The sequence below is a fragment of the Numenius arquata genome, chromosome 3, assembly GCF_964106895.1.
Source record: "Numenius arquata chromosome 3, bNumArq3.hap1.1, whole genome shotgun sequence".
In the NCBI taxonomy this organism is placed as follows: domain Eukaryota; kingdom Metazoa; phylum Chordata; class Aves; order Charadriiformes; family Scolopacidae; genus Numenius; species Numenius arquata.
The window spans coordinates 20,695,388-20,708,931 of NC_133578.1; the positions used below are offsets into that span (position 1 = coordinate 20,695,388).

General features: G+C 36.7%; 1 protein-coding gene across 1 annotated transcript in view; it reads right to left on the minus strand.

Annotated features, from left to right (window-relative positions):
- Window positions 1-2,244: 2,244 nt before the first annotated feature.
- Window positions 2,245-13,544, minus strand: part of COBLL1 (cordon-bleu WH2 repeat protein like 1) — an 85,692-nt gene continuing 74,392 nt past the window's right edge. Inside the window, exons 11-14 of the mRNA XM_074145137.1 lie at window positions 11,045-11,130; window positions 8,130-9,736; window positions 6,833-7,015; window positions 2,245-3,777 (exon numbers count right to left, since the gene is read on the minus strand). Coding sequence (XP_074001238.1) covers window positions 3,691-3,777; window positions 6,833-7,015; window positions 8,130-9,736; window positions 11,045-11,130 — 1,963 coding nt within the window. The 3' untranslated portion in view covers window positions 2,245-3,690. The remainder of the gene's footprint in view (window positions 3,778-6,832; window positions 7,016-8,129; window positions 9,737-11,044; window positions 11,131-13,544) is intronic.

Here is a 13,544-nt window from a genome sequence, read left to right on the forward strand (position 1 = left end):
GTGGTCTTTCCAGGGTGAGGGAGGGAGGGGAGCTGTTGTACTGTATATGAATGTGAGGTTTAATAGCGCTAAAAAGAGAAAACTATATATCTCTTTCAAATCAGCTCCTTGAAGACGCATACACACCAAAAATCTTAAGGTATTAGGTACTTGTATTAACAAGCAGGAGTAGCTGACAAAAAATAATGCAACTTTATGTACAAGACATTGCAATAGATTGACACACAGTTTCTGTTTTAGTTACCATGACACATAGTTCTTGAAAGGAAGACAAAACAAAATGATGTATTTTTTAAAAGTGTAGTATCCCGTTATGTGCAAGTTTCATGTCATTTTAACAAGGACACCTTCCCTCTCACAAAGCTATTCAATTAGAAATTTTAAAGAAAAAAAAAAAAAGTCCACCTTACCTGTGATTTTGAATAGGATTGGATAAAATAATCCACATAGAAAGCATTAATTAAATGTTGTGAAGCATTTCCATTGATATTGCTACAGCTTTACTTAATCATCGAAATAGACTTCGTAAGAAATCTGCCCGTAACAACCGCTGTTTCAGATTCAGCTATCCAGTCAGCAGCCAAGCTGAACTGAACGTTGCAGCTCCAGAACCTCAGACCATTCACAGCACCCAGAAACAGTTGTCCTGCCTGTGTAGCTGGCAGCTCAGGTCCAAACACACTATTTTGACTTCAGCCCCTCTTTCTGTTAACGTGGACATAGACAATTAAATTAAGACACATTTTCCCTTCTGCAAAAGTTCTATTTGCTTGGTTACCAACCCATCAACTTGGTCATTTACAGTTACTCTTCAATCTAGTTGCAGTTGTCCAACACCTGATAGATGCACTCTGGCCAAGCATTACATTCAAGGATGTACATCCTGCTGCTCAACAGCATCTTTTCTTTGTTTCCATTTAACAGAATTCTTTCAACCTTCTCCACAACTGTGTATTAAAATAGGATTCTAAGATGCAATATCCTGATTTCCTTCCCTAGACATTTTGACTGCCACCCAAAAGCAGAAAGGGGATTGCAACTGGTATGGAATAACTAGTTGCCTTCTGTTGGAAGGCATCTGCAGTACAGGTTGCCCAAACCGTAAGTATTCTTGGGCCAAAAATCAGTCTTTTTTTCCCCTCATGTAAGGCATCCACATCAAAAATTTACTGCTGTCGAACTTGGCTTTGCAGTTGCTAGAAACGCAACTTGTCACTCGAACAGAAGCGTCTTCTTGTTTGAACAATGAATAAACACATCAAGTTCATCAACAAGAGTTTTTCTGGTAGAATTTAATACAAGAGGTATAAGAAAAAATGAGTGTCTAGATGTACAATAGCAAGATTTAAAAATGTCTTAAATATATATGTCAGAAGAAGAGGGAAATGGAATATTTTGCTAAACAATATTGACAGCTAGCAACAGAAAATCTCACTGAAGAGCTTCACAGTACCATTGTGTGTAGACATTTCAGGTAGTTATCAAGCAAGTTCAGTTACAAAGAAAAGAAACTCTAAAATTCAAGCAAGGTTTAGGAGTTCACATAAAAGGGCACTGTGCTTTTAACATATGGGACTAAGGAACACACAGTATAGTTCTGTAGTCAAAACCTAAGAAAACAACAACAAAACAAGGTTGTTTGATCTTTCCCCCAAAACAGAATAATTGGACTCCACTGATTTGGCTGAAATAGTGAAATGTCATGTAGACTCATATTACTACAGATAGAGATTAAATTAGACCTATGAAATAACTTTAGTTGCGTCGGCAGAGAATACAAAGGTTTGAGAAAAAACACGTAACCCACTCAAAGCACAAACAAGGAGATTCTGTTGCAGTGCAAACTGTGTGGCAGGTACAGATCAGCATGTTGTATAGGAACGCTGCAAACCTGGACTTCAAAGATCACAACACACACTAGAATCCTGGGAGAGTTAAAATTTTCAAGTCTGTCCCTCGAGACACAGTGAGATCTAGAATGTAAGCCCCAGTTAGAAACTAGGAAAAAAACCCCAAACTACCTCTTCTACCTCACCATTTTCAAATGAAGGATGAAGCGCTCTTTTGCAATCAGATGCTGAAACAGATCTTTTGAACTACCTTGTGGGTTCCCCCTACCCTTGGAATGAGCCCTTGACTGGAGGCAAGAACAAGGCAGAGAAGCAAGTGGTGTAACACACTTTGACAGAGACCTCCGACATAGGAGAGAAAACATGAGAGAACAGCAGTGAACAAATGTCCATCGGCTTTCTTTATGAATTTTTATTTACTAAAACATTCCTTGAAGGATTTCAGCATTAAGTTAACACTGTTACTTGTAATCAATAATTGACTCTGTGCTAGAAAAGTAATGAGACCTCTTTGAGATTATTGCACAAAAACCTGGCAGCAAACCATTAATAACCCTTTGAAATGCACATATAGATCAGTTTCTGAAACTGAGTTACAGAATGTCTCTAAAGTACAAAATAAATATATTGTTAAAGAATAGAAACTAAATACAATTCTTTTTATTTAAATCAAGTTCAGCAAGAAAATATTTTAATATGGCAAATACCCCAGCACTTGCTGCATGCATCCATAATCTCACTATTCCATCATGAGTGTGATCATATTTCCACCCCTCTCCCCAAAGGAATAACCTTGACAAGAAATGGAAAATAGATAAAATATAACATGAAGCATTTTCTTTTAATATATATTCCCATTTTGGTATTTAATGCTTAATCTATAAATAGACACTCTCAGACATAAGAATGCTTTGTAAGTGTGTTACCAAGCCTTTTTAAGATTAAAATATTTTACATGAATAAGTCCAAAGCAGTTCATTCTTTAATCATACTTCCAGTGAAAAAAATTTTCTTCTATTTCATTAAGTATCAAAACTGGAATTTGCATTTTATCAGTAAGTGACTACATGCTGATGACTACTTTAAAATATATCTAGTTCACAAAAAGTATTGCTTATCTGAGTGCTAGGTAAATACTATATACAGGCAGTCAAAGAGTAGATGAGAAACGTCATGTAGTGCTACTGTTAAGAAAAGTTTAAGTAATACAAAAATTTCCAATAATTTATGTCCCAATTTTTTTGTGTGTGCTACCAGAAAAAAATTAAAGTACGTTAAAAAAAGATCAAAATAATTATCCCAACTACTCTCAGCTGAAGGAAGAAAACCATCCATTTTTTAAACAGAAACAAAGTCTTGCATATAATTAAGATTTTCTACTAATTACAAATTTAATTTAACAAAGTAATATGGAGGCAGCATGTGGTAGATTTAAATTCATACAATCTGTTAAAGTAATACACAATTGAAAATTAATGATCTAAAATGCTTAAGATTGTTTTAAATCTAATTTTAGCACAGTGCTACATAGTGTTCAGTCTGGAAGGCTAAAATCAAGAATTTTTGAATCTCATTCTAATATAAGCAAAGCTCATCTGCACCTTCTCTAAAACCTTTTTAGCAGCATAGTCAGCTTTATAAAGAGAAAAAGGCAAAATATTACCATCATTTACATATTCTAATAATCTTTCCAAGGCATCAAAGGACCCAGCTTGAAATTCCTATAACAATTGACAAAAATATATTAACATATACTTGCATTTACACTTTCAAAAATTTGTAGTTAGTATTAAGTTGGCCTATGAAGCAGTAGTAAAGTGCAAAATATTTGGTATAATATCTAGTGATTTGCTTTTGCTTCTGTGGAATACAAATGAGTAAGCCTGGCTCTTCCATTGACCGATATGGTGTTTGATGGTGGACCAACCTGGAGGCAGGGGAAAAAAAAAAAAAAAAGAAAAAGAAATATTAACATAACTTTTCATATTCTTCTCTCTGAATGTTACACTATTACTTCAAGGAGACAGAAATGCTGTTACTTCAGTTAGCATTTTTCTCATCTCAATGAAGAATTCATCTCCTATATGATTTCTGAACAAAGCAGACATGCTACAGAAGTGGAAATGTAAGAAATTACTTAAAAATATATTTTATCCTATCTAAAAATTCCCTGTATAACTATTCAAAACGTGCATCATTTTTAGTTCTTCTCCAGACCTGTTTGCAAAGAAATACTTGGAAAAAACATCGCTAAACCAAACACTTTTTATTAAATATTGAATAGAGCTGACTTCTAACAAAATCTTCTAACACTCCTTTATACCCTGGTGATGTTCTTCTATCAGGAGCAAACTGTAACTTCTAGGATAGATAGCAAAGACCTGATTTTCAGGGGAGCTGCATAAACCAACAACTCCAACTGGAGTTAATGGGAGCTGTGGATGCTCTACAGCCACATGAACCACATATCACAGCACACAGTTTACTAAACACAATGAAAACATTCTGAAGAGAAAAATGGTTAAAAAGAATCACTTGACCCATTTTAGGTTAGTAATTACTGAGGGTCCTATTGAACAGAAAAGACCAGCAATACAAAAGGCCACAGATCTCAGCATTGCATACTCACAACATACTAAGTAAAACAGGAAAAAAATAAAGAATTTGGCTAGTGGTGCCAGCTTTTTATTTTTTTAATGATTCCCTCATGGAGCTGAAAGAAGGGAGAGTATGGTAAGTCGTAAAAAGAGAAGCAAGGACCTGAAAGACCTCTTTAACTATTCAAATTGATCAGGTTATGACTCCTTTTACTGAGTGCAGCATCATAGTGGAAGCTATGAGGTGAACGCATTTTAAAAGTCCTTTCAATACTGGAGATCACTTTTGGGTGCTAGTAAGTTATTGATATGAAATGTTTCCTTTCTCTGTCCTACTACTGCCAATTCTCCATGTTAAACATAAAATGAGACCATGTTTTTATTAAATTTGCCATAGGCCAAACCCCTCTTTCTTCTGTCAGCCATACCTGTACCACAGCATGTGTGCTCTGGGTAAGAGTGAAAAGAACAGCATGTACAATTTTATGTTTGGCAAAATTTCAGTGGGTTCTTCATTGCATTTTTGAGTGTGCGTTTCAGGGCTGGGTTTTTTTGAAGCCTGTTTCAGGTTTCTGTTTTGCAGAATGCTTTTCTTTATGCTTACAGCACATTCATTATTATAATTTTTCCTTAAAAAGTATAGCCCTCTCCTCAACCCCAGCCTCAACAGATACTATACTGAGAAAGAAGATCTGTAATAGGGTCCCTGTCGTGGGGGGAAAGAAGGGAAAAGAAAGGGAGGGGAAAAGGGACTTCAATCATTATCTCTCTCTTTTTGCCCTTGCCATTCTTGTACCTAGACTGAGAAAGACTGTAAGGGTCAAAGCTACCGTAAGAACATCTCTATTAGAAAAGAATGAATAACCACATAATGAAGTTTTTCTTTGTTTTCTTTCTAGTAGAAATGGACTTCTTGAATTTTGAAGCACGTTATGCTTCAAAAGCACATTATGAATTTTATTTTTTTAAACAGTTATAAGCTGCTGTGCCAACAGCCACGCCTATGCATATTTCCCACAGAATTATAAAAAAAGTTCACGCGCTATGCAAAATAAAGTACAGTATTATTCATAATGTAATTATGCATTGGAGGGAAAAAAAAAAACCTTAATAAAAATATGCACAAACAAAATCCAACCACTATTTCTGGTAGAACAGATAGATTTGACCTTTAAGTGACTCTGAACAATACAGCATTTGCTTAATCTTATCCTGTTTTTAAAGTGGCTGTGGTTAGTGACATGTAGTTAGAAGTAATACTACAGTGTATTATGTACCACTTTTACTGACTAGAGGTCAAAAGCTACTTGAGCACGCTAGTAACCTTTCCAGGAAACTGAATCTTCCTATTCAGTGAAGAAATGATGGGAGGTCTACAAGTCTCAGAGAGGCTGTTGCAGCGCTATACTGAAACACAACCTTACGTATGAAATGGAATGTTCCAATATTTGACCATTCACTGAGAGATTTTGACCCCGGGGAATCAAAGACTTCCATAAAACAAAAAACCAAAGCCCCTCACATCTACCCACTGCACATCATTTGTTTCTTTCAAGTTCCAAGTAGGAAAGGGAAGAGAAGCAAAAACTACTGAATTTCTTTAACCTTCTGCAAAGAGAAATTATTCCTCTATAGAGAACGCAAAATTCTGATGCTGGGTCAAGAAAGCTTTGTCTGATACTATCATTAAATTGTCTGGTTAAAAATTTAAAACAATAAAGATTTTAAAAGTGTGCAATATTTTACTCAATGAGAGAAGTACAGGTGAATTTTAGGAGAGAGAAGAGAAAAATTAAGCCACAGTTTTAACCTGAGAGGGTGGAGGAAGATGGTCCTACCAGGACTGTTGACAAAACATTGAGAAATATCTTACAAATGATACCAAACAGCAGCAGGAGGCCTGAAGTACATTTAAGAAGAATTAAGGACATGACAGAGTCTAGTAAATAGAAAAATACCACCTTCAGAACTTCTGTGTGTTACCTGCCTGCAAAAGATTGCAGCTACTTCAGGTCTAGGGTGAAGCTGCTTAGCATGTGTCTAAAACCATACCACTTCAAACCACATAAACACAAACAAATAATCGAGTATGTTCCTGATTTTATGAAAGAGATACTTAATCGATAACATAGAGACTTCTAATTTGTTTCAGGAAGATTTCTGATTGGATTTGCACTGTTTGAAAATATGGACACAAGCAGCTTTGCATGCGCATTCACCAGTTTATTCTGCAAAACCAAACTCTCTTCCCCATCTCCCTTCTTAAGAGATGCCCCGGGAGCACTTTGTGCCGGAGCTAACTGCTCTTAGTGTCAGGCATTAATATGGTCATTTTGAAGGAAGTAGCATCAGTTCGTTGTTACGGATGCAATGATGAAAACTCACCCTTTTCAATTTGGCAGCAGCTTCTCCAGAGCGGATTGCAGCCAGCAAGCTCTGGTGGATCTGTTCTGGGTCAGAACGCTGGAACGTCACCGCGGTTGGTTTCTTAGGGACAGGGGGTAGGTGGTCAGTGGAAGCACCTGACTGCGCCTGACTCTTCTGCTCGCTATTCATATTGCTGTCTTTCTATAAAGGGAGGAAGTGGGAGGGAAACCAAAACAAAACCTTTTAATATGAATTAGTCATAAATGGAAAACTAAGTCAACCTGGCACAAGGTTGTGTATCAAACTGCCACTGTTCTAGTGTCTGATTCATTCAATATTTCACAGATCAGCCACATTTGCACTATAGCACACAGTTTCTCCTTCAGATAATTACACCAGCAAAATTTTATACCCCCGCTCAAGTATGTGTGTGCGCCATGATCACTTGGAGCCAAACTGATCACACTGTGCAGAATGAAATTTAAGAAATCAACACACAGAATTGTAAAGGACAAATCATAAGCACTCTGAACATAAAGGTAGGTATAGACAGTACAAATGATTCTATTTAATTTGTGTTCAGTTTTGGTCCCTGCTGTACAGAAAAGGCAGACAGGCTGGAGAGGTCGAGAACAAGGCCACCAAGATGATCAAAGGACTGGGAAGCCTGCCATGTGGGGAAAGGCTGAGAGAATTGGCTTTGTTCAGCCTTGAGAAAAAGAAGGCTTAGGGGAGACCTTATCAGTATTTAAAGGGTAGCTACAAAGAAGATGGAGACTCCCTTTTTATAAGGAGTCACACGGAAAAGATGAGGGTTAATGGGTACAAATTACTCCTGGGGAGATTCCGATTAGACGCAAGAGGAAAATTTATCCTAGTGGCTGATCTCATTGTGAAAATCTCCCCAGGGAAGTTGTAGATGCCCCAACATTGGACACTTAAAAGATTCACCTGGACAGGGTGCTGGGCTGTCTTGTCTAGACCATGCTTTTGTCAAGAAAGATTGGACCAAATAACCATTGAGGTCCCTTCCAACCTGGTATTCTATGATTCTATGCATTTAATGTTCTTTGAAGTAGGGGATGCTAATTATGGCATGAAGTAATTCTTTCCAATAATCTGAATGAGTTTTTTTTTCCACTTTAACAGTCCCTGTATTCCTCTATTTCATTATGATGCTGTGCTACTGCTGGACACAAGGTGTTTAACACTGTATGAATACAGCTCTTTCTGATCAGGAAGAAGTTCAGAGGCTCTAGACTAATCACACTTACATGACAGTGGATCAGCAGTCAATATCAGAAGTTAACTTTACCTTATCCATATTTTGTGACACCGCTGTTATGGTCCGTAAGGAAGGGTTTTTCACTTGAGGCACGGAGGTAGCTGAGGAGAATTCAGCTGTTGAAGAGGCAGAGGAGAGTTCAACAGGGAGTTCCTCTCTCGGTGCCTGGCTAGTGATTGTACGCGTCTTATTGAATGATTGTGACCTTTTGACTGCGGACGAGACAGCAAGAGCAAAAGGGGATGGTCTCGAACTGGAATACGGCTTTGGAACTGCAAAATTTCTTAGAGTTCTTAGGTTCAATGGTGCTGGCGGACAGGAGGGAAAATTTGCAGGTGTATTGCTTTTAACAGGAGAAGTGGAGGATTCAATTTTTTTTCCATCATCAACTTTTTCATCTGATGGAGGAAAGGAAGTGCTTGTTTTATGTAAAGATAAAGAAGTTGGATCAGGTGATGAGATGTTTTTTCCCATCTCTGTATTTTTAGCTTCATTTTGAATGGAATTAGGAGCACAAACGGTACTTCTGGCAATTGCAGATGTCACATAATGACCTGAAGCTCTTCGTTGCATCTGCAGATAAAAAGAACTAGGCTTTGTTGTAGGACTTAATGCATTTGATTGAGTCTCAGAAGAGGCATTTGTATTATCCAAGCTCAGCATCAGAGGGACACGCTGTTTGGAAGACTCTGTTTCCATCCGATTGCTCTCAGTAGTAATCTCGGCTCCAGATGTCACAACACGTTCAGAAATGCTGTTCACTCTGTGCAGCAGATCATTTGCTGCTCCAGGTTCATTTTGTGAAGCAATTTGTAAATGGCCCACACTTTTTGGAAGACGAGAAACTTCAGCTTGCACCCTGAATTCTTTGGGGTCTTCATGCTTCAGAGAGTTTTCCAAAGTAGATACCTCTTGATCCTTATAATCTGATGGAATTTCTGATTCCCAGCTCTTCATTATTTCTAAGGATTTTGGAGGCACTATTTTATAAGTAGTCATTCCAATTTTTGGTATGTAATCTCTTGTAATTTCATTAGCGGGTTTGGGTTTAGGTTTGGTGTCCTGTCTATAAAGAGGGTAACCTTTTACAGGAGAGTCATCTGGAGTTTTTGCAGTTGTTTCTGGTGAAGCAAAATTGCTGCCATTTATACAAATGTCACCCTGTTCTTTTACGGGAGTTCCTTTTTCATAGGTAACTTCTTGTCTCTCAAGGTTTCGTTCTGTTGAAGTATCTTCATCCTCTTGTATTCCATGCATCACTTGAAGAAGGGGGTTGTTTGTGTCTCTATTGTGTTTTGGGACCAGTCCTCTGAGGGTGGATGATTCACAACCTTGAGGAACAATAATTTCTTTCTGTGTAGTCCTTCCCAAATTGCTATCTGATGGACCTGTCTGGATTGCAACATCCTGAGTTTTTACCGTGTCCAAGCTGGTTTGATTTGTTTTCTGATCTTGCTTTTCTGGAATCAGTTGAGGATAATTCCTATGACTTACAGAGATGTCATTTTTGCATGCCTGGCAGTTTGATAGTCTGTCAACTTCAAGCTTGTTATTTTCTCTAAAATCCACTGTTTTAATTTCGTCTGTCTGAAGTTCTTTCTCTTCTGTTGTTGGAAGGAGTTTTGTATCACTGTGATCTTTTAAGTTAAAGAAAGATTCCAAAATTAATACAAATGCCAAAAGGATTCAACCTTCCCCCTCACATCATGAAGCCCCACATCCAACGTATTTAACTACAAGAACTGTCTCCTCACTGATACTAAAATTTTCCTTAACACTTACTTTCAAAGGCTATTTAAAGATATACTTATATTTTACAAATATTGCCAAATAATAGTATTCTAACTCAGGTATTCTTCCTTAATTAACAAGCTACTGGTGCCATGCATCAACCTAATAGAAAAATCTATTCTAGAATCATTTAAAAAATGCTAATGAATTTCAGTTGATTATATAGGCGTCAGTGACTCGAGGACTATTCAATATTAAGTTAGACGTAATTTTTATTTAGTTCCACACTTCTGTAGTTTCTGATCTTTAGTTTTAACATTACAAATGTTATTTGTCAACTATGCCTTATGTATTTGTACAAGAGAAAAACTGGAAAAAATACAGACAAAAGCAATTTTCCAACTCTATTTTTCCAACTGTTTAGCAGGTCTAATAATTCAATTTTCTACCCCTGGGCTAAACACATGTAGATCTCTCCAAAACACAGGAATATTTCAATCAAATTGTTTAAAATACAATATTGGGAAAAATTAAAATCTTTCAGAATAATAATGTGGGGTGATATTTTGAAAAAAAAAAAAAAGAAAATAATCTCTCCTCATTTCAAGTATGTTATAAAATGGTAGTTAAACTTATGTCACTTATAAACAGGAGTCATGCGGTATGTTGCTGTGATTTACAAACAGAGGTATACTGAATATAAAAGACTATGGAAGGCCTAATATATAAATCTGAAAATCAGTGTCACAAAAGGGTAAAATAAATCAGTCAAGTCACTAAATCCACAGAAAAATTTATGATCCATTAGATGCATAGGATGTCGTCATTTCTTTTCAAATCAGCCTATCACTTTGTTCTATTTATATTTCAAAATATTTGCATTTTCATGCAGAAAACTCGTGTTAATGTCATAAGCAAAGAACAACTGATGGCCTTTTCACCTGTACTGCTCTACAACAGCGTGATGCAGCTTTCACTACTGCTATAGGAATTAATAAAAAAATATTAAAAATAAAAATCCAAAACCCAAAAACTGCAGTCAATTCTTGTCACCTCATCTCAAAGAGGATATACCAGAACTAGAGAAAGTATAAAGAAAATAATCGGATTATAGCAATTAAAGAGTTAACTGTATGGTCAGTTTTTTTGAAAGGAATAGGAAAGTTCTCTTCAACCTTGTTTTGAAGTATTAAAAATGAGTGGGAACTACTCACCATCATTTTTATTTTGATCCAAAATTCTAAGCTTCCTGTCTTTTTCAAATGCAGCTTGCTCACTGCTTATCTTAGGCTGTAGTCCTCTGCAAAGCACAACAGTGCATTAAATATGCTGGTATCATTCATTTCAGTAAACACAAGAAACGATGCAAGAGAACTGGCAATATTCTCCAAACACAGATGGACAAAATAGAATCACTCTGCCAAACATTGGACTATTCAGCAGAATAGATTATTTATTTTTTTTTTTAAAACAAGAGGAAATGATGCTATGATATTTTACTAAAATGACATGCAGCTTCGCTCTCTTCTGTGTAAGCAGATGACAGTTTTCCTTGCCTTTCTTCCCCTCCTTTTGTTTACTCATGCCGTTTGAACAAGCCCCTTTTCCAGTAACAACTCACTTTCAGTACAGCCCCAAAGGTGACGGTTTATTATTCATATTACAGTGTTCTTCGCACAAAACGTTCTGACAGCCCCAATACTTAAAACATATCCTTGATTTTCACCCCAACATGATATCCAGGAAGCTGCATAAGACACTGACTGCATATGAACTGTGCAGTACAGACTTTTCACAATAGTAATGAAAAATTTTCTGTCCCTTTCAAGAAATACCTTGAGAACAACACAGAAATAGGCATCAAACATGTTACTTGCATACTAAACATTTTGCAAATGCATACAATTTCTTTTCTCAGATCACAGTGGACAGAAGAACTGCACAACTGCTGAAAAACCCCCTCATCTTTTATGAGGGGAATATTAAGTACTTGTCTTAAAAAAAGTAAATGAAAAGGGCCAAAATATTAAAAATTTCTCCGTACTAGAACTTCAAATTTACATCTCTGTTCAAGATACTTTTTTTTTTTTTTCTTGTAGTTACAAATACTGGCATTATGAGGATTCCAATTCATTTGCCACTTCAAATGTATTACTTGTCAGGAATCAGTGCCTTCAGTGGAAACATCTGCTTTGAATCATTTAAAATTACAAATTCCTCAATAACCGTCCATTCTCATGCTGCTTATACAGTCCAAAATATACTGTAAGTGTCCAATAAACCACTAAACAGGAGCATATGCTCTCAAAATTATTGTTGGAAGAAAGTTAAAGCTCAGTCCTGCACTCTTTACTCTTGCTTATCTCCATTCCCTTGAACACAGCTGACTGAACTACAAGTATTCGCAACAGGCTGAACAGCTCTAAAGAAAAAAGCCAAAACCCAAGAGCCACAGAACACCACAGAATATCATTACAGAAATCAGTGGTTTTGACTGGAATATTACATATATCCCTGGTTTGATTAAAAAGCACTTCTTCAAATAACTAAATCGTATATAGAAGATCTGAATTATCAAAAGGTTTCCAGAAATATAATGTCAAAGAAACCATAGTCTTCGATCTGGAATCCTTGTGATATTTCAGGAAAGAAAGGATTATCAAACTCTAAAGTTAAAGCACAGTGCATACTAGATGATACTCACCAGGATTATAGGCCATGAAAGGCTATTACAAGTTAGTGGAGGGAAAAAAGAAACATCTCCAGGACAATTGGCCAAACTGGCCCAATAACACAGGTTTGATAATTTGCAAGTTCAAGACAAGTTAAAAATAACATTCGGCCTCGTAGATTGCCATAGAGGAGACACACCCAAGCAACTGGTACAGTATTTGTCAGGACCAAAGATTTTTGCAAAGCCACATTTGGCCTTGGACTGACAAAAAAGGCCCTTGAAAAGCAAGTCAAAGCTCTCCATACTACCTTGAAAGTTCTTGGCTGCTACAGCATTTTGGCTTCAGTACAATAATTGAAATAGTTCTTTCAATTTAAATTGGGAACAGTAGCCAGTTTGGTTGCCCCAGGGAACAGAGAAATACTGAATTACATTAACACAATGGGACTTCTCTGGACAATCAACATTTATTTCAAGCAGGCACTAACTCATGTTGGAAACCTGCTGAGTCAGGTAGTTTAACAAACATGCTGAAGGGCAAAGGTACAGCATCACCAGAAGGGAAAAAGAGCAGTTAAGAAAACTAATGTGTTTATTCTTTAAAAAGGAAGAATTAACTTGTTTTCCTGAGAGCAGATGGATTGAGACAGGTCAAGACAACTGGCTAGCACACATAAGGAAAAGAGAAAAAGAAAAATTAAAACCAAAAGAAATATGCAAGCAATAGATAACTGTGCTCAGAAGAACAGATATGGCTGATCTACCTGGTTTTCCTCAACTGTAAGCATGAATTTGTAAATTCTCATTTAACTAATAAATTCAAATATTTTTGCAGCACACCACTTTAGTAAATATGCTGGGTATTTTAGAGACGGGTTCAACTTTTCTGGGGTCCGGCTGTTCAAGTAGTAAGGAAAGGGAGGCTCAAACAGAATAGGCTGCAGAGCACTTTGTCATTTTTGTTGAAAAGCTTCATGAATTACTGTGCACAGAAGAGTTCTACAATGAAAGCTAAGCACATTAAGCTCATTCCTCTCTCA